Here is a 27,912-nt window from a genome sequence, read left to right as displayed (position 1 = left end):
AAATTTAGAATAACTAGCAGATAAAATTAAAACTGTCCAAACCCAGGTACAGCTAAAACTAAGGAACACAGCTTGAACTCTTGGTAATTCCCTGCAGACAAATACCACTGACCTCAGTGGGCTTGACATCCTCTCACCAGTTCTGCCAGAAGATTCACATTTGTTTCTTACCTCAAAAATAGGTCAAATCCACCCTTATTCCATAGTCCTCTCAATGCTGTGGTATTGAATATTTTAATCTGAACTGCATTAGGATATTGCAATTGAATCTTACATATCTTTTGGCTAAAATCAGAGAACCAAGTATTTTCCCCAAATATGCTGCATGAACACAGAATTACCCCTTCCTACAGTGAATTTTAAGGGTAATTATTGGAGATAAGTTCACAGAAAAGGATAAAAGTTCTGTTTGAAGAAGGATATTAGTGTCAGCTCTCTAGATCTCCTCCCAATCAACTATGTTACTGCTTCACCTAGGTGATTTTCTTTTCAAACTCAGACAGCTTTAAATAATTTTGAAGGATCTTAAAGAATATTATTAAAGAATCTTTTTGTTCTTTATTAACTCTTGCTGTAGAATATGCTTTTTCCTTCTATTGTGCTGTTTCATTTTACTGTGTTCTAAAAGCAAACCTAATACTTGGAACAGATGGAAATTTTCAGAATTACCTTCATATTGATTTACCATTACTATTTATATGAAAGTGACCAGAATATTTGCTGGTGTAAATTGAAACAATGATTACACCAAGTGAAGACTTGAGCCAGTCTCTCATATAAATACACACGTGCAGTCCTATTTTGTATCGCACAGCACGCACAACTAAGCTGCACACTCTCACTGGCATTATGATTTCTCCATCCATTGCTTTAGTATTTTTATTCTAACCCTTCAGTTTATCACCATATTTTAGAAGTATGGTTTTAAATTTAGCTTGTAGCTTCTGTGTATGGTCTGTTAACAAAACCCTAAAATCACTACTTGCCAGTCATGAAAATGATGCAACAATATCTCGCATTATGTCTTTTCTTATTACCTTTCCTGATGTCATAAATAAAACAATTTACTGGACACTTGTTTAAAATGCTAAAGAAGAAGAACTGAAAATTTATACATGTTTTATACCAGAGTAATTTCTCTGTTTGTTCTGGGATTTAAAATTAGGTTCTGTGATGTTTTGCTTACCTTGGATGCATAGATGGCATAAGGATTTTGGGAAGATGACAGCAGGGAAACACTAAACTGTTCTGGAATATCACAAACAGCAGGGATCTTATACTGATCTGGACCCCAAGTACAGAGGGCTCCTTCTGGAGAGTACTTTAATTCCTCCATTGTGTACAGTCCAATACCTTGAACAAAAGCACCTTCAATCTTTAAATAAGAAAAGAAATAGCATTTAGTACTTATGTTTGGTTCAGTGAGTAAAACTTGTCAAGAACTGATTTGTTTCATCATCTGTTAAAAAGCCTTTTTCTTTTCTCTTTGACTAATGCAATTCTTCAACATTTTGGGGCAGCTGTGACAATAAAAGCTTTCACACTCCTCTCTCATACCTGAGAGGACAAATACTTTCATGATGAAGTGATGAGATCTGTGGACCAGCCTGCAATGAATAAAGGTATTTCCCTGCTATCAGGTGGGCAGGGCAGGTCAAACAACTTGGAGACTGCAGATCACAAACAGAATTTAAGTCCAGTAGACAATAGGCATATATTCATATTGTAATATGTAATATTGTAATATGTATTGCCCTCATGGGTAAAATTCAAGCTTCATTGGCATCTACAAAGCTCTGACACTAACTCAAATGGGGCAAGTCTATAAGCAAAAGACTTTCAAATATGATCTATGATTTTATAATCTAGTAAGAAATGAATGTCTTCTGAACTAATGAGGTAATTCTCACTTCAGATAAGGATATCAGTGTAACAGAAATAAGACAGCAGAAAATTCTTTGCACATACCTGTCCTATATCCACAGCTGGATTTATGCTGCGTCCAACGTCCATAACAATGTCTGTTCTGAGATTCTGTTAAATAAATTCAAATTCATATTATTGAGAGAGATGCATGGAGTGGAGGCATCAGAAGACAATGTGGGTTAGAGTTGGTATTCAGTGAAATAACATAGACTAAGATAGAGGCCCCTCTGTGAACACAATTTCAAAATAATTTCCCATATTCCATTACAAGCAAAATGGGCTTGGCTCAACTTTAACAGAAGTTTAGCCAGAGACAGCCCTGCCAGATTTTTCCCATTGCACAAGGAAATCTCCATATAGATACACACGTAGTATAGATAGAGGGCATATGATCAGCAAGTCTATGAGATTTATCTATCCAAATGGTCAAAAGCTTGGAAATTGAATATTGCTGTAAATTGTTTGCTGACAAACTAGGAGAGAACATGCAAAGAACATGTTAGGTGTCAGCCATAACTCAAAAAGTGAACACATATGACAATAGTACAGGTGTGCCAGAAGCTGGTTAACACTGTACAGCTTTCATTGTGCTCCACTGTAATTTGCATTTACACTGTTGATATATTTACTGTCATGTGAAGACAGGTCACTTAGGAATGCAAAGCCTGAATCGTTGAGCAAGCCTCATTTACAAAACTTTCATGACATTCAGTTATTACCTTGTGATCTCCTGTTAGACAGTTAATTTCAACCTCTGAACAAGCAGCTCCATAAAGAAAATATGTGAATGGCTGTCCTTCCCCTTTCTCCCAGTCCATGTATTCATTGTAACCTCTGATGGAAGAAACAAAGACCATAAGAAGAAAACTGATGACAGTTTGCATTATAACAAAGCAGAGGACCACTTAGAAGTTTGAAACTACTTGTGAAATCTTAAGTATTAAGATCTTATGTATAAAATCTTCAGGGAAATCTTAAATAACAGGTCAGAATTCCAAAGTTCCATGAAATCCTACAGAGCACTGGTAGCTTAGGTTTGATGCATCTGGTATTTATATAAAATTTAGCAGACAAGCAAGCTATTTCAATTTAGGAGAGTCTATAACCACCATAATCATAGACATATACTAATAAAAGCCCAGTAATCAAATACAGAGTAAAAATTTAAGGTTGCTGAGGTAATAGCATATAAGGGAATTTAGAAAATGGGAGGAAAACTTGTCAGGACCTATGAAAGAATAATTTACAAGAGAGAAATGAAAGAGTTAATTACAGAAACAGCCTACAGAATGAGTGAGAGGGTTAAAACAGGACTATTGAAATAAAGGTGTAATTACTTAGAAGAGAGTGGGACTAACTGAGGAGACCAGAGTAGTCAGGATTGACAGGGTAAATCCAAGGTACACAAAAGGACAGGGAAATGCAGTATCTCCCAACCGTGTGAGCTGTGGGACTAAGGCATATTTTCTGGCCACAGATGACTGAAATGTCTTTGTTGAGTATATTTAAAATTATACTGCATAAAGCAATCATAGAATAGAACCATGCATGGAAAAAGGGATACACAAAATCCACATATTCAACTTCTCATAGCCCATCTGCCTCTGCTGCCTTGGAGATTCTTGGATGTAGAGAGTATGACTGGATAAGAACAAGATCAATACAGGATCTGAGGCTCAGGGACCTGCAGATATTTTTGGACACCATTAAATGTCAACAGCAAAGTATGACTGTTGTTCATTATTTTGGTGATATCTACATTCCTAAAGGGCTTCATAAGCAGAAAACATATTTGAACAGACTTAATGGCAAGAAAGGACATTTTATTTGGGCATTTCTGGGTGTTTTAAATATGTCTGGGTTTGCGAAGTGCCTCTTCAACTTACTCCAGACTGCCTGAAGACCTGAAAAGTTGTTATTGATAAGTAGGAAATACTCATGGATGGAAAGCAGATATAAGGCACAGCAGGCTAAGAGAAAAGCTTTGCTTTGAATCCCACCTGAATTATAGCACAGGAATTTTTCCTTTCTGGTTCTTTATAAACACAGCGAAAGAATTCAGAGAGAAAGAATGATGAGACTGCTCTGAGAGAGAGCAGTGGGAACTGTGTTTAAGGTTATTGCGTCCTCCAACAGCATGCTGTTGTGAATAAATTCGTATCTAAGAGTATATATGGTGGGAATTTTGTGAGGCTCCAGAAGCAGAGAAGTCAAAACAATGACTCCAAAAACTAGGGTCAATTAGCAACCTCACTTCTAATGTGAGCTCTAAGTCCCCAGCTTTCAGTTATTGCTGAATCATGGCATCTGATTCCTGAGTTAGTTAAAAAAAAAAAAAAATTACCGTAAGTTTTTCTGCTAAACTCAACCAGACATTTTAAACTCTCCTTCATCTAAAGAGAAATAACCTTAAGTTCAGATCTAGAATTAAATGGGCATATTTTTTTCACAGGTGCACCTGATTGCTAGTTAAAGGTGTGTCCTGGATAAATATTTCGTTCTTCTTGTCATGCAACTTGGTGTGGTCCAGTTTGTGGATAAAATTGTAAATAATTGGTAGTACAATGGTATTTATAACTTATAGCAATACAGCCTCCAGTAAACAAACTATATCCCCCTTTGCACACCTACTGTTACAGGCAGCAGTCCCTTTTTTGATGCTTTCTGGTTTACTAATGGCAAATCATGGAGCAAAGATGGCACAAATTATTCCTTTAATACTTTCTAAAGAGTCCACATAGGGCTACTCATAAATTAACACCTAAACTTTATTCTTTCAAACCCCAATATATCAATTAATTACATAAAACATAACATGAACCATTAGAAAGAACTATTGGACAGGAGCTTCTATTTACATCCTTGGTTATCTTCAGAAATCAGTCCTGGTCTAACCTATGCATTTTTAAGGAACAAAAATATATTACCTAAAGTAGCCAGTAGCTGATAGACTCACACTCTGTTCAAAAGCTTCTTTAACCTGTAAAATATAGCAGTGCTTGTGGTAAACCAAGGAAGGAGTCACGAAGGAACATGCGTACATATATTTACTTTATTTACATATATATACTGGCTGACATATGTTTACTTAAAATCCAAACTGTAAAAATTGTAAGGAAAGGAAGACTAGCTGAGTTGAACATGTTTAGTTGCACATGGTGCCTAATACTGTAGAACTAAACCCACTTTCAATGAGCAATCTAAATTCTTTTGGCAATACATTAAAGGAATAGACCTGTCAACAGTGGTGTTCTCACAGAATCTTTATTACTGGTAATGCCAGAGTCAGAAAGGGCCCTGCTCAATTTTTCTGCTCAAATTCAATAGAAATGGGTCTCTGTCAGCTGAACAGATCTAGTTGATAAGTCACTGATTATACTGGGTCATACGACCATGTGCAGACATGCAACCTTTTGCTTTTTCTTTAGTAAACTGCCTTTATCTTAGCCAACTGAGTTGTGGGGGATTTTCCATCTTATTTTCTTCCCCTGTCTTGCTGATAAAGGGGGTGATAGGGCAGTTTGTTGGGCACCTGGAGTTCAGCCAAGGTCAAACGACCACGTGGCATGAAAGAACTGCATGACCTATTTGCACAAAAATAACAGTTTTCAAGATAAACGCTCTTTGAAATTCTGCCCATGGTAAAAGTGACAGTATGAGGTCCCAAATTCATTCCCTTTCAGTGATTCTCATGTTAGATTTACTCAGTTTACAAGTCAAGAAGTTTTTGTGGGGTTTTTGATTGGTTTTACTGACTTTGTAAGATGTAAGATTACTTCTCTGGATACATATAAACATTCTTTCTTAGGTCATCCACTCCTGATAATACTTTTAGTGTGTCTGAATCATCCAAATTAATTTTGTACTTATTAGAGGAGATTATCTTTGCATACATAGCTGTCAGCAAGCTAGCACACATGTGCCAACATTTCTTGTTACTCTTAGGAATTACTGCTGCAAAGGAAGTGTTTATATTTTCACAGTTATTATAGTATTTAATTACTTGAGAAGAAGACACCCTAGTATATACTGGATCTGTAAATGTCCATTTCACTAGGCTGTAGATAATGACCAATACTGGATAAACAGGTTTTCTTTTAACATCTCAATACGTAGCACTAGATTCTCAGCCATGTCTTCATATTATAGCAGAAAGCTTTTAATTAACAAAATTCAGTTTCTAGCTCTAAAATTCTATTCCAGTTTCAAGTGGTATCAGATAGGGGCCACTTCTACAAATAACTTTAGCACTATTTCTATATTAATCTACTGTAAATGTAACTAATATTATAACCGAATACATATTAGAGCAATTGGAGCAAGAATTCCTGCTCCCTTTTGTGCAATTCTGTAATATACTGCATATGGGAGAGAGATGGAAGGAAGAAGTTGAGAAGGCTTCTATTTATTGATTTGGTAAAATAAAGAATAGTTACATAAGAAAACTGACACTTTAGGGTTAGGGTACACATATACCCTAACAAGCTTTTGCAACAACTTGTCTGAGGGTAAGATGGGGTGGGTCATGTTATTGCATAAGCTGATATTTTTTGTACATAAAAACATTCTGTGACTCCAAATGTGACTTTAAAGATAGCTTTCTCTCCTTTCCAACCAGGCATGATGTGGGGATTGTTTCCCAGATATCTAAACCAAGCACCTGTGACAGTAACAAAAGACAGGCAGGTCTTCATGTGCATCCTCTCCACCTCTCACCCCTTCATCCTTTCTGCAGTCTCTGATGGGCAATGTGGTTTGTCCTAACATAAGATCACCAGTGGGAATTGCTGGAGGAACTGTTTGGATGCTCTCATAATTATTGCATTACAGAGATAGGAGAGCTGAGATGATTGGTGATTGACTTTGGTGCACATGGGTTTGTGTGAGGGTATAAAATCTGGCTGGAGACTGGATCTCCTGAGGCTGCAGGCAGTGTCTGGGTGGATCCCTGGCCATGGTAGGGATGCCTGCAGGGTAGGTCTACCCCAAAGATGGAGAAGACTTACTTTTGGATGGGTGAGTAAAAAGTTCTAGGATCCAGTTAAATATGGAGATAAAATCCTAAAGTAGCTCCATGGGTGGTTTTTTTGCTCTGTAACTACGGATTCTGCAAGGCCAAACACTGCAAATCTGTTCATTTCTAGCCAAACCTGTGCTGGGTTTGTCTGGGATAGAGTTAATTTTCTTCACAGTGGCTGATATAGGGCTGTGTTTTGGATTAGTGCTGAACACAGAGTTGATAATATAGAGATGTTTTGTTGTTGCTGAGCAGTGTTTTTACAGAGTCAAGGCCTTTTCTGCTTTTTGTATTGCCCCGTGGCGAGGAGGCTGGGGGTGCATCGGAATTTGGGAGGAGACACAGCCAGGACAGCTGACCCTAACTGACCAAAAGGATATTCCAGACCATATGACAGGGACATTTGGCATGATGGTGTTTGTCTTCCCAAGTAACTGTTAGGTGTAATGGGGCCCTGTTCTCCTGGAGACAGCTGAACACCTGCATGCCCATGGGGGGTAGTGAAAGAATTCCTTTTTTTTTGCTTTGCTTGTGTGCATGGCTTTTGCTTTACTATTGAATTGTCTTTAACTTGACCCACAAGTTTTCCAGCTTTCACTCTTCCAATTCTCTCCCTGATTCTGCTGGCAGGGGAGTGAGTGAGCAGCTGTCTGGTGCTCGGTGGCTGGCTTGGGTTACACCACAAAATATTTTAACCCTTTAGACACAGACTGAGAACCAAATCTGAAACTAAGTGCACCTAGCCACACCTAGACTTCTCTGACAAGTTTAGAAAGCATGAGGATCCCACTGAAGCTCATGACTCAACAGGAGGGACCACGACCAGATTACTCTATAATCCATTGTAATAGATTTGTTATTTGGATATTGCACTGGCAATATTTAGACACTGTACTAGCAATAAATCTAATTATTTCCCACATAGTCACTTGTGCCTGGCCATAACCTTCTCTTGACTACTCTGCTACAGCACTCCATCTTATTGTGGAATAACCTCTTTCTAGAGTTTTTAACTTCAGGATTATTAGGCTGAGCAGATTTATAGACTATAATACATACATCACAGTTTCTGCAAGCATTCAAACATGTTCAGTAGGATTCACATGTCTTACCCAATCATTCCAGGTCCCTTTTGGGTTCTTGTTGATGATTGGCTGCAGGCGTTTCAGAAGAGTTTGGCAAGCATCCTGGTTGAGAGTTCAGGAGAATATAACACAAAATTAACACAGATACATTTGGTACTATTCAAGATATGTTTTAGTTACTACTTCATTAGTATGTGCTTTACTGTCATCTTAGTTTGAAAAAGTATGGTAGAAGGTGTCATTTTAACTGCATAAACATAAAACACAAAGGGTGAAGTTACAAGCGCTGGAATCTGCATAAATCAATCAGTAGACTTCAAACAGGAACAGGGTACAAGATTTGCATGTATAAGTTAGTTTTGTTAAATTTTTCAGATGAAACAAGGATTTTGTCAAGTATAAGTCTTTTTGGGAAAGCACAGATCGTATTCTGAAAACTCATAAGCACCATTACTGAGAAACTGTCAAGTCATGTTTCTTCTTGGCCATCTCCAGCAGTATTTTGGTAATCACAAACTTATTTCTATGGGATCACTAGTGACTAAAATTTGACAAGCATTAAATACCTCGAGGCATAGGGTGTTTTTTAAACTAAATAATATTCTTTACCTTCACAGCCATGCCATTGACATCTGTCCCTGCAGATCCTACCGAGGCACACGCATTGGGAACAGTTGTTGTGCTTGTTTCACAGAAGTGAATACGTGACATGGGGATGTTCAATTCCCGACTAGCAACCTGTTTCGGGAAGAACAACATAGTCTTCTCTGTTTTAGAACTAATCTAAACACTCCAACAATTCCCCAGTACTTGCTAGAAGACAGCGATACCATGAAAGATAAAGTTTCACAAGTTCTCTTCCAGTCTCCAGCTGAAATCATTCTGTCCAACTTGTCAATACAAAGAAGCAGAAAAGAAGGGCAATGTTTTAGCTCTGCTCAAACACTGGATTGAGGCTGAAGTCCAGCATTCATTCCTGATTTTGCTGCTTACACCTGTATTACTTAGGGCAAATCATGCAAGCCCGGATCCCCAGCTTTCATTGACTTAATAAATATCTTTAGGAGTCTGTCTCCCAATTATCCATTAGGACATATTATCACCTTGACCATATACTAATCTGAATACTGACTGCCTTTTTCAGCATGGGTTTTATGGGATCAGCCCCCAAAATCTTATTTCTAATAAGCCTCTTCACATGCTATTAGAAGAATAAAAAACAATCAGTCTGGGTTTCTTTTCTTATTGTCTCTATGACTTAACGAAGGTACTTTCTAACTCTATCAATGCAAAGAATCAGTGGCTCTGCTGATAAAGAAATTGTCCTACTGGTACACTAACTAACCAAAAAGAAAACTTTTACACTATTTATCTGCATGACACACAAAGTATGAGGTAATATTTGTTTGGATCATTTGTTACCTGGATCATTTTTGTATGAATACCCTGCCCCATTTCAATTCCACCATGTGTCAGAAGCACAGACCCATCAGTATAAATATGAACCAGTGCAGCAGCCTAAAAAAGAAAAACAAAATCAAGATCAGATTAGTGAGAAATATGTTCTATATGATGAATTGATGAATAAAAAAAAAAGACAAAGTTTTTAAAATGTATTTCAGTTTATCTGTTTAATGCTTTCGAATAGATGGCAAAATTTGGAATGCTAGTTGTTGCTCTTCCTCTACAATGAACTTCAAAAGAAAAAGATACAAATTCTTGGAGGTCTGCTTTTTCTGTTGCTAGGTCCTGAAATAAACCTACACCTGGCAACAGTATCTCAATCATCTCAAAATAAGCTGAAGGACCTCCCTCACTAATGGCTGTACATGCAAATTGCTGCAAGTCCCCTTGTCTCTCTCACTGATGTTTGAGAGCCTTTGACACAGGTTTTTCAACTGCATAGGTTGGGCAGACTGTCAGCATTAGACACAACAATAAGATTCTGAATGAGATTTTCCTCCTGGACTCAGCCAGAAGTAGCACTGTGGAATACAAAGACCCTGTGACTTTAATCTTGAACAGAGACAGCCAGTTTGATATGACATAAGCCAGTCAGATAATTTGCAATTGACAGAATGCTGTCTGTTTCAAAAGAACTGGATCCTCACCTTAAAAAAAAATACAAAGACCAAAAATACTACTGTCCTTTTTTCTTCCTTTAACTTAGTCTTTGATGACATCAAAGGGTTAAGTCTTTACAAACAGCATCCCATAGTACACTCACGGTCAGAAAGAGTAAGCTCAGAGCTATTCCTACAGTGGATAACTGATTCAAGGAACATTTTGCCATCAGTCTTCAAAAACGTTTCGTAGAAGTGTTCAACTCATCTATTCCAACACCGTAGCACAACAGATGGGACTGGCTCTAAGTAGGCAGGGTTCAAGCTGCCCAAGTCCTGAAAATCAAATACCTTTGATCCCAGCTTGAAGAGAGCTAAAATCTAGTGTAGCCTCTTCAGGGAACAGCCATTAGGAGGATGATTGTTTTCCAGAAGTTGAAAGATAACACACTTGTTCTGTATCCTAAGACAAAGTAACTGTAACCTATGGATAAAATGTTTAGCTCACTTATTCTTCAAGGAAATTCACCTGAGAAAGGTGACGTGCGCCCATTCCAAATGGATATTTCATTGGTACAATGGCAACCCCTCTTTTCTTCCAGTAATTTTGTTTGTTAAATTCACTGACAGCTATTTTCCTACTGTAGTATGCAGATTTCTCCATACATTCATTCCAACACCGTATTAAGTTCTGTGGATCAAGCTTCTGTTTGAAGTGTGTCTGCTCGTTCTTCTTATACATATTTATTTCCCTAATCTGAAAAAATGAAATCAACAGCTATCACACAATCCTGTTAGAAGCAAACTGACCATTTGGGGAGACTAGTAGACATCAAGAATATTACTGTATGCTTTTTGAACAATTACCAGTTTGGTTCAGTTTCTAAGAGCATATTATTCACTCAACAACCAGACATTGATTTAAAAACATATGAATTTTAGTACGAGTTATCTGTAACTTAGAAAAGACTTGTTCAAACACTTAAGCTAATTTAAAGGGGTTTAACTTTCCAACCACATAGACTTCGTTTCAGAAGAGAGGATGCCTTCATTTCGTCACCTTTTCTGGTGGTAAACCAGTTTTATCTGCAACTTCTGTTATCCAAGTTTCTGTCACCAGTCCTGACTGGGGAAAGCCAAACCCTCGGAATGCTGTGTTTGATGGCAAGTTTGTTTTGCAGACGTAAGCCCAGCATCTCAAGTTGGGAATCTTGTATACGTTGTCCATTTTTAATAAGGATACTTCTGCTACCTGAGGTGGGGGACAAACAGGTCTAGTTTAATGTCAGAACAGTACTTCTTTCAAACTCACATTTAAATCTTCCTCATCTCATGTAAAGACCTTACTTGAGACAATTAATTTTAAAATTGGATTTCTGGCATTCAATGGTAGTAAGAGTACTCATGCACACATACAGACTTTATTCTTACATTTCTCATGCAGCAGATTAGTTTTCAGTTCTTTCTTTGATACTCACAGAACACAACTGATGTTATTATTAGCTGAGTGCCATCAGTAGTTAAGGATGTAAGAGATATGCCATTTTATGATTGATTTTACTCCTACTTCGATATCAAAAGCCACACAAAGCTAAAAATAGGTAGAATAGATTTAAAGCCATAGTGGCTATGAAAGGAACTGATGAAAGCATTCTGATGGAAATTCACACTTAAGCTTTAGTTCCACCAGAAGGCACATGTACTACAGTCTACAGTTTCTCCTCGTTCTTAAGATTTTCTTGTAGAGATTTTACTTTAAAAAAAAAAAAACCACATCAAGAGGAAAAATCTCATATTAGAAACCTCAAACTAGGCTCTAGGAATCACTATCAAAATAACAAATAAGCTAAAAAAATAGTTTGATGCCTCATGAAGAGGTCACTGACTCTCATCAATGGTAAGTAGAACGGCAAATTTAATCCTTTATTCCAACTGTTTCCACTGAGCTTTAAACAATAAACTTTAAAACATTTCTGCATAGAAACAACTGAAAATAATTTTGCTGCAATAACCATGCATATGAATAATGCCATATAAATTTTCACTGAGGAAATATAAGTTGAAATGCCATTTGCAGAATATAAAAAAAAAGGTGGTTTTTTTAATGATCACAACTTTTATGGACTTCAGAGAAGGTATGTGTATGAATATACATATCTGATCAGTCTTTAGAGAGTTACTGATAAATCAGAGTGAAGACGACATTGTTATAGTACAACTCTTAGCTATACAAATGTTTCTTCTCAGAAATGTCTATTTTAATCTTGGTGCAATCATAGAGTGTTAAAACATTATTAACTGTTACTGAACAATAACCAAGTTAAGCATAGACTACTGTTATTCAACTCCCATGCTGTAAAACCAGGTTATTATGATGAACATCAAGCATCTTGGCTCACTCTGGGGCTGGGTCCCATAAAATAAGGTTGTTATCCTACATGTTATGCCAGCTACAGCTGGGTTGGGTGGAAAGGTTACTCATTGGGTTATCCCTGCTAGGTCCCACCAGCTTCATTGTATCCTTGTAGAACTTCATCTAAAGATGGTTCTGACATGATCTGCATTAATGTACATGCTCCTCATCATTGTGGCTACCAAAATCTGCCTGTAGAAACCCAATACAATAAGATTAAATTACTTGGTGTAGATTCTTCCAACAACCCAGAGTCCCTACATCAAAAGTCTATATGATTAATAATACATATGCAAGGGAATTTGGCCTTCATAATTTTCCAGCTAATGAATCCTCCATATCGTAAGATTTGTCAGTGTAGAATCCTTACCAAAACAGATTCTTCAGGAGTACATCCTCCATTAAGGTAATATTTGGCATCCACAGCTCTGATCCTACCATCGTTCATGAAGCCAACCTAGAAGGATCAACAGTAACCTATTTAGATTTTGGCATTCGTTTCTTAAGTGCTTGTATATTTTGAAAATGAATACAACTCATGCAGCTAGAATCAGACTGCACTATTAATTTCTGGACAGCTTTCATTGAAACTATAAAAAGGCAAGACAGAAAGAAAGTATGTTCCTAAGACATTGGCTTTCCCACCTGGCATCTGTGATCTGCAGAGGTACAGCATATAATAAGCTTCATCAGCCCACTGGGAAAGGAAGAAGCAGGGATGCCCAGTGGCTCCTTGTGTATTGCCTGAGATAGCTGGTAAATGTGTCACCTAGGAATGTTCACTGTAGATAAAGCCAAATCCCACTCTAACTGGTAAGAATAGCGTCTGGCAGATGGAGTATGACATTTGTTTTTATTAACAAAGAAATGTTATCTTTAATTCACATCCCTCTTTTCACCTGTTGCCACTAATAGCTCCTGAATTCTCTACACGAGCTATGGCTCATTTTCAACTTCAGGGAAGGATCTTATAAAACCTCTTTTGCTTTACCTATGCAGTGTGTCACACAATTTGGTAAAGTACTTATATAGAACTTGTTCAGCATAACTTGCTTAGCATTAGCAGCTAAATTTTCTGAAGTCTTAGGCTGCAAGCTGTGAATTTTTACCTAGATATGTTGAACTTTTATGTAGTTAAGTAAGAGAAGGCCTCAGAGCCAGTTAAAGCTGAAAGATAAGGAAGCTATAATCTCTAGCAGGGGTTGCAACCTTAGATATAAGAAAAGTGGCCTAGTTAGAGAAAATGAAAGAACTCAATAAAGATTGCAAAGACTCCAGACTCTTAATATTAGTTCTGGTCTGAACTGTCACACTAGTGGTGGGGAATTTAGATTGTAAGGGTATAATTGTCCAGGAATTTTGTTCTTTAGGGTCCCTCTTTGGAGGCACTGAGCTCAAGCTGTAGTGCTATTAACAGAGGTACTTTTACAGAGGAATCTATCTTTCAGTTTATCAATTCAGCAGAAACTTGGACTCAAAACCTGTTATGATGGCTGGCATGTGTAATTTCCATGACAAGTAGAGATGGAAAAGAAGGCAGAAATTATCCTAATAAATAGTTATGACTGATGACAGAGTATGAGCAGGGAAGAGATTAATTTCCTCCATAGGATGAGTTTTCCTGCATGACACTTTTTCTGTGAAAAATTAGCTTTTTCTTTATGTGAATCTAACCATATGGACAGTTTAAAATAAACCACTGCAGAAGGAGTCTGAGTTAGGTTAGCTTGCTGCTTCCAGAAAGAAAGACAGAAAGAGCTATAAAAGGAAAAGGACATGGAACTAGGAAAAAAACCAAAACAAAACCCTGAAGAGACAGAAGAAGAAGAAGAAGCAGAGAAAGGGCTGTACAGCAACTTTATCTCTTGATTCCCTGGTTAGCAGTTTTGTTTTAAAATTGAATTAGTTATACTAATTTTCAATAATAGAACCATAACCAGTAACACTGAAATCCTCATTCACAGAGTATAGGTGGGTATTTTTTCACTTAATTCTTGTGGCACTCACTTTATATTTAGCAAGAAAAGGATGTCGGCTACCGGTGATTAACATATCATCCCCTCGGCTCAGAATAAGACGGACTGCCCTGCTGGTTCTAAATCCAAAAAAAAGAGAAGTCAAATTTCAGTTAAAATAAGGGATGTTATTAACAAGATGGCTATGGTTATTCATCATGTATCCAGATCTAGCCATGTATATAAACATGCATTTAGATTAAATTTAACTTTATTAAGCTGAAGTACATGCTTAAAGCTATGTCCAGAGTTCATATTTTTCACATTTACAATCATGTCAGAATTTTCATTTCAACTCTTGAAAGCCAACAAGATAACTCAGTGCAAACTACTCTTGAAGAAATTATTTCAGTGTTAAGTGTTAGTCACCTCTTAGCTATTCAGAGTCATACTAAAACAGAGCCTTGGAATAAAACCAAAACATGAATGATAATAAAAATATGAAAATTAGTCTAGAAGTGCATATACAATTTAAACTAGATACTTTAGAAAAAATGGACATAAGGTGTAAAATAAGGTCCTAACAATAAAAAAGGTAGTTTAAACAGTAAAACAAATATGACTTTTAGCATTATCTGGTTCATTGAAAACACAGATAATAATATGTCCAAAAATAATCAAAAGCTGTTTTTCTAACAATGACAAATGAAGCAACATAAATTTATTGAGCTAACCGCTCAGATTACAAGATCATCTTGGCTGACAGGACATAGCCTGATGTGCATTCTGCAGCAAATCAGCTATGTTTATATAAGAGTTACTATGCCCTGACAGCTAATTGCCAATATTGTCCCTCCAAATATGGAAGGTGGGGGATGGAGCTTTATGTGTTAACATTCTTAGATTAATTCAAGTAGTATTAGAAAAAACTTAATACCTCATATATTGAAGCTAATTTTGACTGAAAGATGTTGAGGACTGAACTAGAAGTACGTCTTAAAAGCAATTCCATTCATGAACTCTTCCTTCCGCATCTTGCTGTGTCAGTGACATTCTGGATGGTTAATGTCATGTTTTAATGTATGCACAAAGCCCCAGTAAAGGACTGTTCCTTTTGAATATGTCTAGCTTATCCTAATACCAACTTCTTCAAGCCCACTAATTCAGTTGAGGCTAGAGCTGCTTAACATAAGTAGTCTAACAAAACAAAACAAGAAATGCACTGAACAATCTTACAAAACATGAAGTCAGGACTGTATGACTTTTTGACAAGCACCTTTGGGAAAGGAGAAAGTAATCTGGCCAAAATGCAAAACTTGTTCACCCCATTTTCATTTCATACCCGAATATGCACGTACTGCACTTACTTGTTTGCTGCCACTGCAGCAACTGATGCCAGTAAGCCAGTTCTCAGAATTTTCCCACCAAATGCTCCACCAACTCGTTTAACATGGCACATGATCCTGTTGGCTGGAACACCTAAACTTGCTGCTACCACCTCCTGCAAAACCAGTTTTAATATTTTATGCCAACTTGAACTAAGGTTCTGAAATGGAAATCTTTTCTAGAAAAAGGTTCCATAGATGTTTCTATTTTTATCAGATGAGTATAATTTTTTCCTTTACCCTAGATTAGAAAACAAAGAAAGAATAACAACGCTCAGCAGTGTTCACATTTAAAATCTTTACCATGAAGACTGTGAAAAGGCCATGGACAGAAGCGAAGAATAATACCCTTGGATTTCATTAAACAAACAGTAAGAAGCATCAGGGATAATAAAAATTTATTAGTATACAGTTTTTATTATTTTTATTACTAAGATAAATTTTATTTTTATCTAAAATAAAACTATTTGGTTTTTAAAAATCTCAGGTCTTGCTAGTGTTAGGAATGTTCTTGCTTCAAATCATTTTCTTGAACACAAAGTTCTTCATGGTACTTGGCTATGGGCAATATAATAACAATGGAAATGATAAAAGGAGCTGACCAGGGCTTTGAACACAAAATGCCAGTGTTGAGTCTGAAATACCATCAGTTTCATGCACTACAGCTGTTGCTGTGTAGACCACATGCTGTGTTGGCTTTACTCTACCGTTTACCATCATGAAAAGGATCAGAGGGCTAGAACACCTCTCCTGTGAGGAAAGACTAAGAGACTTGGAGTTGTTCAGCCAGGAAGAGATGGCTGCAGGGAGACATTATTGTGGCCTTTCAATATATATAGAGGCTTTACAAGAAACAGAGAAAGACACTTTGTACCAACTCTTGCATTGACAGGATAAAGGACCATGGTTTTAAACTAAAAGAAGGCAGGCTTACACTGGATATGAGAAAAATTTTTTACAGTGAGGGTAGTGAGGCTCTGGAACAGGTTGCCCACAGCTGTGGATACCCCATTACTGGCAGTGTTCAAGGTCAGGTTGGATGGGGCTTTGAAAAACTATTCAGTGAAAGATAACCCTGTCCATGGCAGTGGGTTTGGATTAAATGATCTTTAAAGGTTTCTTTAAACCGAAACCAATCTATGATTATGAGACTGCTGCATGAAGCAGCAGTCTCACCTACAGCTGTTAGAGTTGATCAAACCTTCAGCAGGTTCTGACTCTGCAGGGAACTGATTGCTCCTCACCCCAGTGGAAAGCTAATGGGAATGGAGGAACCTGAGCACTCCACAGTTTTTCATGCCTACAACAGTGGGGCACAATGTACTTTGTTCAAAGGGAAATAAGAGACTTATCCTGAAAGTGTAGTGCTCAGTGTTTATCAGAATGCAGCAGTACTACAAAGCAGTTGTTATTGGACAATCCAAATGTACAATTTCACGTTTCTCCAGCTTCTAAACTGTTAACAAAGATTTGTAAACTGAATTTAAAAAGCTCTGTTGTCACAAGTCCAGCTACTCTCTCTGAGAATGCTCTGTGTTACCTGAATAATTGCTGGATGCTGTGTTGACACATATATATCCATTTCTTTATCCTCTCCTTTTGGAACAGCAAGCACACTCTGAGTCTCCATGTAAAAGTGTTTCTGTCCCCCAATGCAAATCTCCCCTGATTGAAAGAGAAAACCACAAGTGTTACTGAGGGAATTGGATAGAAGAAATGAAGCAGAGAAGAACTAACAGTTCATCATCATGTAAATTATGATAATCAGTGTCAAATCCTCTGATACTTCTTGTGTGAAGGAGCATTATCTAAAATAAAAACACAAACTCCTTGTAGGATTAAATTGTTCTTGTTCCACTAGCATCAACAGAACTGGATTAAGAGTAGAATAATATTGCATACAAGTGGTAACAACAACAAATAAAACATAGATAAATTAAACAGAACATGGACATACTGACGAGGTAAAGAAGAAAGTCCCCAAGATGATCATGGGGCTGAACCACAGGATGTATAAGGAGAGACCAAGAGAACTGGATTTATTAATCCGTAAGAAGAGAAGGGTTAAGAAGGTATCTTATTGCTGTCTACAACTACCTAATGGGAGGTATAGACAAGAGCAAGCCAGACTGTTCTCAGAGATGCACAATGGAAGGATAAGAGGCAATAAACACAAGAAATTCCAGCCAGATACAAGAAAAAAAAATCAGCATGAAAGTGGTGAAACAGTGGTGGAACAAATGCCTACAGAGGTTGTGTTAACTCAGTCTTTGGAGGTATTCCAAACCTAACTGAACATGGCCCTTAATAACCTGCTCTAACCAGACCTAGTTTAAGCAGGAGGTTGGACTAGATGACTCCCTTCTAACTTAACGATTCTGTGACTTTTTTCAAGGACAGAGGATGCAAAAACTTGAATGTATTAGCAGGACAACAAGACCACTAGGTTTAATCACACTGTTTTCTAAGTGATCAAGAGCTTTCTCAGGCCTAGTGATTATATGGAAAAAAGGTAGAACTGGGACTCGAAGAGCAGACAGACAACCCAAATACTGACAATCAAAAACTTCTCAACAAGTGTATTCTGCAGTTTACCTTCAATTATATTATCAACGGTTTCAAACGCCTGATCAACATTTCCTTCCTCTAACTTTCTTTTTGGCTCAAAGAACGAGTTGTGCTTTATAGCTTCCTGCAATGGAGAAAAGGAGAAATATTTTTTTTTAAGTATTTCTAAGGTTCTCAACTTATTGCAGCATTTTAGTCTCAGGACAAACATCATTCTCTTCAGAGATTTGAGCTACCAGCCAACAAAGTTAATGAGCAACTGTATTTCATCACTTTACTGTCATTGTTGATGAGTTTGTGTATTCAGTTCCAGCAATTCTTTCCTGGTGTGCCTCATGTAACTGATGACAGCAGTTTCTGAAGGAAGTGCATTCAGTTTATTCAACCTGCTCTTCCCTGTCATACATGTAGCTAGTGACCAAGACAGCACAGAATAAGAACGCAACCACATCATCCAAAGAATGATGCCATTAAGAGAGGAAGAAATCACAAGGACTAAGTAAAAGTAGAATCTATTCATAAAGTACAATTTGTTTTATTTGAAGTAAGACTTCACTGGAGTTTCACTTCTAATGAAATATTAATAAATTTGCCAGTCTTTGAAAAAAGACTACTTCTATTTTTTCTATCAGAAGACTGTTCCATTACACCACACACACATTATGGAAAAAAGCTGTAAAATGACTACCAGAACTAATGCTGCTTCCCTGCAAATGTGTCTTTTGTTCCTTACCTCTAGTCATCTTTTTAATCCAGCATAAATCCATTTCCCCTATGACTCCCACATTACATTTCTAAAATGTTCTACATCCCTAACATCTTTCCCTTCACATTTCCCCAACAATTCCTACGTCTCCAGCCTAGCTTGTAAGCTAGACAACAGATAAAACTGCTACAGGTAATCAGGAGCTAACTGACAATATACATATGTTGGCTGACCAGCTGGTAGCTACCAAAAAAATTTGAAACAAATCAGCATATTCATTGTCTTTTCCTCACTGGGAACAGTGAAAGAGTTCTTTTTTTCTTTTTCATTCTAATGTGTATTATTGTGAAACTTGTGGAACCTTAATACTTTTGAGACTGTTGCCTCTCTATCATAGTGGTCAAAATTAGACAAAAGGCTGAGAATTTATTTACAGGGAGACACTCAGACTGGTTAATTGGATGTTCTTATTCACCTTGTTTCCTTAAAAAATATACTTAAAAAATAACTGAAGAATGTGAACTGGTGCTTCTGTTAATTAAACAAAAAGCGAGAGAAAGAAATTATTAGTACCTCAATTGTTAAAATTACTGGTTCCAGCATTTCATACTCTATCTTCACTTTTGCAGCTGCTTGTTTGGCATGAACATCTGAATCTGCAACCACTGCACAGACAATCTGACCCACACAAATCACCTGTAAAATACACATTGTGTAATAGAACAGTGGGTTCAAACAATTCTCATATGTGCTGCTGATATTCTTCTTTCACGTGACCGCTATCCATGTTTCCTTTTTAGAAGTTTTCTTTGATTTAGGACTTCTGTATTTTCAGATCATCCATGAAGCTAACCAGCTACTAAAAATACCAGTATAACTTGAGAATCGAGGAAAATACAATATTCAGAGATGGATAACAAGAGGATAAAAGGCTGAAGAAAAACAGTTAAAATGAAGAACAACAGTTACAAAAAGATTGTAGTTATACCTTGTTTCTTGCAAATATAATCTCTGGTTCATCAGAATAGTAAAACTCGTTTGCAGCTGGTACGTCATGAGCTGTTACGATATCAAACACACCTGGTCCTTTTAGAGCCTCTGAGGTATCTATAGATCTGATTGGGAAGAGAGAAGTGTAATTCTTCAGTTTCACAAACTCTTGCACAGAGGAAGGAACACAAGACAGAGGAGTATTTCTTGTACTATTAGGATCTGATCATAAGTTCAGACACATCTTTTCTATCTGTCTCTGGCATGTGAAGAAGTACAAGTAAAAGATAATTTAAAATTCTATGAACCTGCTTCACTTCCAGGAGATACTTCAGATGCAACAGGGAAATCATTAGCCCATTGGACTGACTGAAGTGCATTGATTTAGGAAAAATCACTGACAACTATGATGCTACAATTGCAACTTTCTAAGACCTCACAGCCTTCATGGATATCAAAAGATACAAATAAGCATCTACAAATTGAGGATTTGTGAAGAGAGTTATAAAATAAATGGCAAGACCAGTATAAATGCAGAATGAATGGGAATGCATGGGTGTAGAAGGATCAGAAAGAACAGCAGAAGGTCTACAAGAATGGCATGTTTTGGTAGCACCTAGTTTAGCAGGTCATCAGATCCCAGCAAAAATACAGGTACCTTCTCTGGAAACCCAGATCAGAAAACAAAGGAGACTAAATAAATCTACTGACTCACAGAGATGGAGGTGATGTCAGCTCCTTGAGGATACCAGAAAGAGCATATCCAAACCCAGCATACTATCCCTAGCCTAAGAATAAGCCAGGAAATATGACAAGGACTCTGTAGCTAACAGCCCCAGTCCTCTCAGTTGTGATAATTAATCCTTACTAGACCACCTGAATATACGTTTTGGTGCCTGAACACTGAACAAATTGCTAGAATAGGTGTGTCTTGGCAGTCTAAAAACATAAGTGAAAATAGTTTTTTTACAAAATAAAATCCTCTTCCCCGTCTTCCTCTACTTTAAGGGTCATATGAGCTTTGCTGCCTTGTTGCTGTAATGTTGCAACACTATTGCCTACATTTTGAACAATTTTCTTCTTTCATGATAGAGCTGAGATTTCGAAGCCATGTTGGCGAAACCGAATTTCGGTGTCTGTTTGCACTGCACAGCTCAGCACTTCGTGGAGGTAGTTAGGCTGCCTCTGGCTCGTGAATCAGAAAGAGTTCAACCCTACCAGTACAGTAAAATGGGCTGAGACACTTAAATCCAAACAGAACCTTCCACTAGTGTAACAATATTGCTTCCAGGATGCAAGGCAGCGTGGCTATCAGGCCTGCTGTTCCGTACACACATAACTCATAGTCTGCTCTAAAAATCTCAGACAGCAATTCATGGTAACACTTCCTTCAGATACACAGGGAACACTTACACAATCTTGGCATGAGCTCTGGAACTAGTGACGACAGCCAGGAAAAGCTCCCCATCCACAGAAGGAAGGTCATCAATGTAAACTGCTTCCCCAGTGGTGTGCTTGATCCCGGCCTGGTGCATAATGGGCCGTCCTACAGGATCCTGGGGAGACTGACTGGGCTCTACATCCTGTACAGTCAAAAATACACCCCCCACCCCCAAACAGTTAAAAAAGGAATAGTCGTGTTATTCTTACAGTAATCAGAAAATCAGATGAACGAACACCTGTTCACATTAGCACCTTCTGGTTCAACATTGAAAACAGATGTGGCTGCAGGACCTGACTGCTGCTCCTGGGGATTTCTCCAGTTTCACCAATTTCTTCTCTTAAGGAGCCTTTTGAGAGCACTGCACAGGTTTGTCTACTTGGATTTTTTTTTTCCTTAATTATTTATATCAAAGTGATAAACCCAGCACTTTTACAGTTTCCTCTCTTACCAAAAGGTGTCATGAAGCTTCAAGAATTTTCTCAGTTATTCTCACAAGATTCTGCTCTGAATTTTTTCAGTGTCTGGTAGTGTATTTGGAGCTATTTGCAGCAATTTCTAGAATTTGTCTTCCTCACTGAAAGATTGTAACTGATCAATATAAATCAGTGAGAAAATGTTATTTAAATATTTTCTTCCCAGTTTTATTTCCTTGCATCTGTGTATGAATTTAGTGCCTTATTAATCTTATTTTGGTAAGTTTTTCTTGAAAGTTAATTCAGTGTTGCCAGTTAATTGTGCCACATCAATTAATTGTTGTCAACTTCCAGAACACTTTTCCAATTTTTGAGTCAGTATTCGCCCCAACTTTTTCCTTTTCTGCATCCAGAATTACTTAATTGCTTACAACTTTAAATGTTTTTTCTTCTAAAGTTTCCAGCACACAAGTGTTCTGGCTACACACTTCTACCTCCTGCACTTTCTGGCACACTGTCTGCTATCAGCTCAAGGTCAAGAACAAACACTTTTCACCTGACTGCCTGAAGTTCCTCGAATGGATGTCTCAGCTAGAGCACCTCAACTTTTCCACAACAGAATGACCAGGTATTTAGATCTCAGCATAGGCATTCTTTTTTTCCTCTTAATTTTAAAAGCTTAATAATGTTCAGTTAAAAGAGTCCAGACAAAAGATGGGACCTTGCAAAAGCTAGATATAAATTTTAAAGTGGAAAAAACCAGATTTTATGGGTTTATCAATTTTGTTACTCAGTGCCAATTGATTGAATAAAAACAAAAATTCAATTTCTGTTGTTTCACCACTTTGTTACAGCTGGGAAATAAATTATTAAAAGCCATAAAGAACTAGTTCCTTTATCTTAGCCCCTTTTATGGTCTGTAGTGTCTTTTTTTTTTTTAGTAATGCCTCTGAAGGAAGCTGCAGATAACAACTGGAACAAATTTAAAGTATTTAAAGCTAATCTAAGGAATATCAAAAAAACAAACAAACAAACATACAAATAAATAAATGTGTAACTCGATTTAATTTGAATTTTTCTTTAGGTTTTCAAAAACTAGAAATTTTTTCTTGCCTATTGAGGGTACTAAAATATCAAAAATCCTTGTGGGCATTTTCACCATGATCTAGTTGAAAGGGTGAGCTCAGAAAATACAATTTGTGTTCTTTGCTGCTCTCTAGTGCTGATTTAGGATACTTGTGTTAATTTGACCAGACAGCCATCACACTTCATCTTAATTCCTAAATCTACAGTAAGACTCAAGAGCCCCCCTTGAGATCATAAAAAAGCCTATCTTGAGACAATAATACTATAGTGATACTATAGTATATATATACAATACTTGGGCTTTTCAGTCTTTTTTGGGTTTTCCTAATTTCTTTCTAATTGGTTTGCACACTGCAATATACAGATTTAAGCAGTCTGACAATGGAGTTTGCTCAGCATATTTGTCTTCAGAGAACTGTTTAGAAGGAGTATACCCATATGATCCCATTTTTACAAACATGGATCTTCCAGTTGAGATACAGTTAAAATCAACCACTAAAAGCATGTTCCCTCCAATCCCTTGGAAAATCTGCACCTAAGCTTCACACCAAGGGTCATGCTTGAACCTTGACTTTTTACCAAGTCTTGTAAGGCACAAAACAATGTTAGAAGAAATCACTTGCCTGGTATATTTGGATACTGTGGGGCATTCTGGTTTCGAAATCTTCTAGGACGCTCCTATATTCCATGGGTATGCCAGGGAAGTGGCAAGGATCCTGAAAAGGAAGTGAATTAGTACTAAAACTCACATCTTGAATATTCCAAATAAAAAAGCTAACAACCAAAATCACTGAAGTCTTTATATAGGAAATTCCTTCCAGGCTCAAACTAGAAAGGCTCTAAAGTAACAATTCTAAAACAACGTAGAGTTTTTAGATTTCACTAAATAGTGTTTAAAAATACATTGGATTCAATAAATATGCTTGTTTAAAGTAAGCAACATAAAGCAGGGATAGACAGAAGAGCATTTTCCTGGGGACTAACCAAACTGGCACAGAATCACTCCAGATTACACTCTCAGTAATAGTCAATTACCTGGTAATGGTAATTTAGAGAAAACAGCTCAAGGCAACACAGAAGAAAAATGTAAAAGGGATATTTTTCCTCTTAAGAACAGATTTAAGACAAAAGCAAGTAAATTACACCCAGAATGTACAGGGAAATGAAATTTTAGTGTCCTCATCTCCCAGTCAACAACTCACATGAGAAGGAGAGTTGGTTTAACACCTACAGTGGTTTTCCAAAGCCTGTATTTCTATACCATATATTTCTGTTTTGAACTACAGACAGACGGAGTAAAATCTCTTGCATATTTTCTTTGGGCCTGGGAGCTCAATACTGATATACTGTTGCATTAACATTGCTCAAATGTCTTTTAAAGCCTCATGTCTGAGGTAAAGTGATCTGAGTGCCTAGAAGTTAAAGAGGCATCTCTCCATCAATCTCTTTAGGAGTAAAACACTTACCTTATTCTGTAGATCTGAACCCCAAAGACAACATTTAGCACACTGTACAAATTGCAAGCACCAACAGAAGAAAAAAAACCCCTTTTATTTGCTTGCCCAAAAGCAGACATGGAGAACTAATTTACCATTGCCTTTAATGACTGTGATATTTCCAGGAAAAATCTGTAGAAGAAACTGACTATCAAAGTTTTCTTATAGTCTATTTTTTCACCACTGGCTGAGTCTGGAAGAGCAATTTCTTTAAGAACTAGTCTGCAGGCTTCATCCAACATTTGTTCATTCCAGTGTCTGTTAGGAAGAATAATAGATACAATCAGATCAGGACTAAAAAAAAAATAAAATACAAATTGTAGTCATATATTTGTACCATGGACCACAGGCATAATCCTGCTCACAATGAAGCCAAAATATTGATTCTAGCAATGCCTGCAATTTTGAAAAACAGTGTAGATCAATGTTGCTCACAGAACTGAGGCCCCTTAAGTCAGTGGAATTAAGTGCTATCCCAGCATTTTTTAAATAAACCAATAAATAATTAAACAAACCCCATTACAGCTTTAAAGCTGCATTAACAGTCTTGCACAGTATTACCATTCTGCAGATACTATCCTACATTTGAAGGGAAGAAGATAACAATATTGATGCAAACTGTAGCTACTTTCAAGGTATATGATTAGTTGTTACATTTCCTGAAAAAAGTCTGCTTGAAGGATCTCAGCACTGTTAATTCTGCATAGTTACACAACCCTAGATATGAAAATATTAGTCTGTTAGACTAAATTTAATTATGTAAAGTATCAAAAGAATAATGAGCACTTCATCTAGTGAAACAGTTGCATATTAAATGGTAAAAGAGGCCAGTGGGACTCCATTTAGTGTTGGTTTTATGTTGCTTGGATTATTTGCAATTTTTTTCCTCTGAAGCATGTAAAGCTGCTGCAAATTGGGAGGGAAAGTCAGGGACTAATTCCAGAGATTATGAGAGTCTTGTAGATGAAGAGATATTGGAAAGGTGAAGGCTTGACTTGCGCTTCTAATTTTATTGGGTACATCTGAAGTTCTCAAATTTTGTATCTTTTAGAGCCCAACTGAAGGATTCAAGAACACTGGTAAGAGGGGATTATCAAATGTATGGGATACAGCATCAATTGCCAATACTTGGCTTCAGATGCATAACTAACTGATGTTACCTCATCCACCTATCTCACAGCTCATCTCTCATCTCTCTCTGCACACTGCACCAGAGTTGCACTTCATGTGCAAACTCCAAAATATAACAATCCTGAAAAGTCATCATGAAGGTTTGGCCGGATCATTCACCTGAACATTCGAGGTATCAGCCAGGCAAGTGAAATCTTTCAGTACTTTCCTGTTCCGAGGTAGTACACCCAAGGCTTCAAAGTCCATTTATTCAAAGACATAGACAAGGCAGAGAAATTTTACCTTCCAATAAGTGTGCAACAGGTTTGTTTTGCACAGACTGTTGTTGACACAGCACCTCCATAGAAAATGCTTAAATCCTTTATTATATCTGTACCATCTTCAAAAAGTACTCTCATCCCAGCATTGGTTATCGGAAGAGCATTTTCCCGTCTTGGTGCTTGTCGAAATGCAGAGACATACTCCCCCTGAGCAAGATCAGACATAAGTAAAGTATTTACAGACAGGTAAGTATTTGAAAGTGGAACTTTTTATCACACTATGTGAAGCAAGAGAATAAAAAATGAAGACCACAAATTCAACTTCCTGAGCATTCAGGACTATACACTTCCTTCTCAGGACCTTTCAGTAGCTTTACCATCTTTGATTTTCTAGCAAGTCATACCCAGTCCTCCATCACCTACACAGTTCAGATGACCTAGATTTTTTCGTGGTAGAGAGCTGGAAGACAGGACCTTGTGGAGTGGAGTTGTATTAATAACACACTAAAAGTTTAGAGGCTTCAAAGTATTATCAAACTTCAGCACTCAGATGACATGACCCATAATTCTCTTATAAGATCCCATATCCACTCTTACAAACACAGTATCAGTTAAAGGCTACTATTAAGTTCAGCAACGTTTATGGAACCACTGTGCACATTCACACTCTTATCCCATTTTAAAGAAAAATCCTCAGGAGATGACAATGCTTTACCTGCTTGGTGCCAGCCATATCACAGGTGAGCAGCCTGCTCTGGTGAGGACAACAGCAGCTTGTCCAAGACCCCTTTACATAAGAGGGTCTAGACAATTGCTATTGCCCTCATCATTTTAGAGCAAAATTTTGTCTGAATACTACTCTTTATTTATCATCACTGGCTACCTGCTGAGTTGTGCTTTTTGGCTGAAACTGGGAGAAAGTGGCGCTGACAGTGAATAAATGTAAAGAATTCAGAACACGAACAGTAACAGGGGTAGTTTAAAGGGAGGATTATGCTCCTTCCTGCTCTTTATTTCATAGTCTTTAACTCTGCATAAAGCAAACCAAAGGAAACTAATAACATACCTTCCTTGAATGGGGGATATGGACAGAGACTAAGACCTCTTCTGGTGTAATGGTATTGTTACCAACTCCATGTGCAAAAATATCACTCAAAGGGATCTGTCGTTTTCTTCCTAAAAAAAAAAATCCCAAATCCAGAAATTTCTATACAATTGTGCAATTAACATATATCAGTGATACTTCACCTGGCAAGAAATATCTGCCACCTTCCTGAGTAACTAATCACTACAGAGTTTACATGACAAATTATCAGCAATATGTTTTATAAATTCAAATTCATCTTCCATAACATCATAACACCAGATTCCTAAAAAAGTGCCCAGAGGTCAATCCCCATTCCATAATCCTCCCTTCCAGTACTGCCGATGATGATCCCATCCCCACTCCTGTCAATCTGTTCCAAATCTCTGCAGCTGCTGTTGTCACTATCTTTCATTCTAAAACATAAAGAATGAGGAAGAAAACTGAGCAAGAAAGAACTGCTGCAAAAGTGAAAAAATATCAGGGGGTTGATTTTTTTGTTGTTTAGGTTTTGGGTTTATTTCTTTTTTTGTTTGTTTGTTTTTTCCCCTGAGATTCTGAACATTTCTACAAGTCCAGAAATGAATAAATGCTGTTGCTTTTTCCTTTCTCTTTTTGTAGTTTATTCTGAAATTGGCTATATTTGTTATTCTATGATATATAGTATTAAAGTTAAAATTTTCAGAAGGGAAGAGGACGAAATTCTGCAAGGAACCTAAGACTGTAAGAGCCCTTTGAACACTTAAACTTCATCTATGCTACATCAGGTTTGCCAGTATTGCTCCACAGTTAAGCTAGCAGACCTTTCAGAAATGCAATATTTTAACACATATAATTGATTCTATTAATTAAACAAGCTCCATTGGCTCAAGGAGCTTTGTTGGTAGGAC

At 37.2% G+C, this 27,912-nt stretch overlaps 1 protein-coding gene across 1 annotated transcript in view; it reads right to left on the bottom strand.

Annotated features, from left to right (window-relative positions):
- The window catches only part of AOX1 (aldehyde oxidase 1), a 41,611-nt gene that overhangs the window by 2,002 nt on the left and 11,697 nt on the right, over positions 1-27,912 (bottom strand). The window contains exons 13-33 of the mRNA XM_032693368.1: positions 27,005-27,114; positions 25,961-26,145; positions 24,643-24,805; positions 23,675-23,767; positions 21,522-21,691; positions 20,107-20,233; positions 19,692-19,814; positions 18,440-18,536; positions 17,385-17,509; positions 15,827-15,960; positions 14,512-14,599; positions 12,875-12,961; positions 11,152-11,343; positions 10,621-10,848; positions 9,451-9,546; positions 8,638-8,766; positions 8,056-8,130; positions 4,854-4,906; positions 2,646-2,760; positions 1,969-2,034; positions 1,187-1,375 (exon numbers count right to left, since the gene is read on the bottom strand). Of these exons, the coding sequence (XP_032549259.1) occupies positions 1,187-1,375; positions 1,969-2,034; positions 2,646-2,760; positions 4,854-4,906; positions 8,056-8,130; positions 8,638-8,766; positions 9,451-9,546; positions 10,621-10,848; positions 11,152-11,343; positions 12,875-12,961; positions 14,512-14,599; positions 15,827-15,960; positions 17,385-17,509; positions 18,440-18,536; positions 19,692-19,814; positions 20,107-20,233; positions 21,522-21,691; positions 23,675-23,767; positions 24,643-24,805; positions 25,961-26,145; positions 27,005-27,114 (2,645 nt within the window). The remainder of the gene's footprint in view (positions 1-1,186; positions 1,376-1,968; positions 2,035-2,645; positions 2,761-4,853; positions 4,907-8,055; positions 8,131-8,637; positions 8,767-9,450; positions 9,547-10,620; positions 10,849-11,151; positions 11,344-12,874; positions 12,962-14,511; positions 14,600-15,826; positions 15,961-17,384; positions 17,510-18,439; positions 18,537-19,691; positions 19,815-20,106; positions 20,234-21,521; positions 21,692-23,674; positions 23,768-24,642; positions 24,806-25,960; positions 26,146-27,004; positions 27,115-27,912) is intronic.

This window comes from Chiroxiphia lanceolata, chromosome 7, assembly GCF_009829145.1.
Source record: "Chiroxiphia lanceolata isolate bChiLan1 chromosome 7, bChiLan1.pri, whole genome shotgun sequence".
Lineage (NCBI taxonomy): Eukaryota > Metazoa > Chordata > Aves > Passeriformes > Pipridae > Chiroxiphia > Chiroxiphia lanceolata.
The sequence above is the reverse complement of the archived record's forward strand: the minus strand, read 5'-3'. Positions and strand labels throughout refer to the sequence as shown.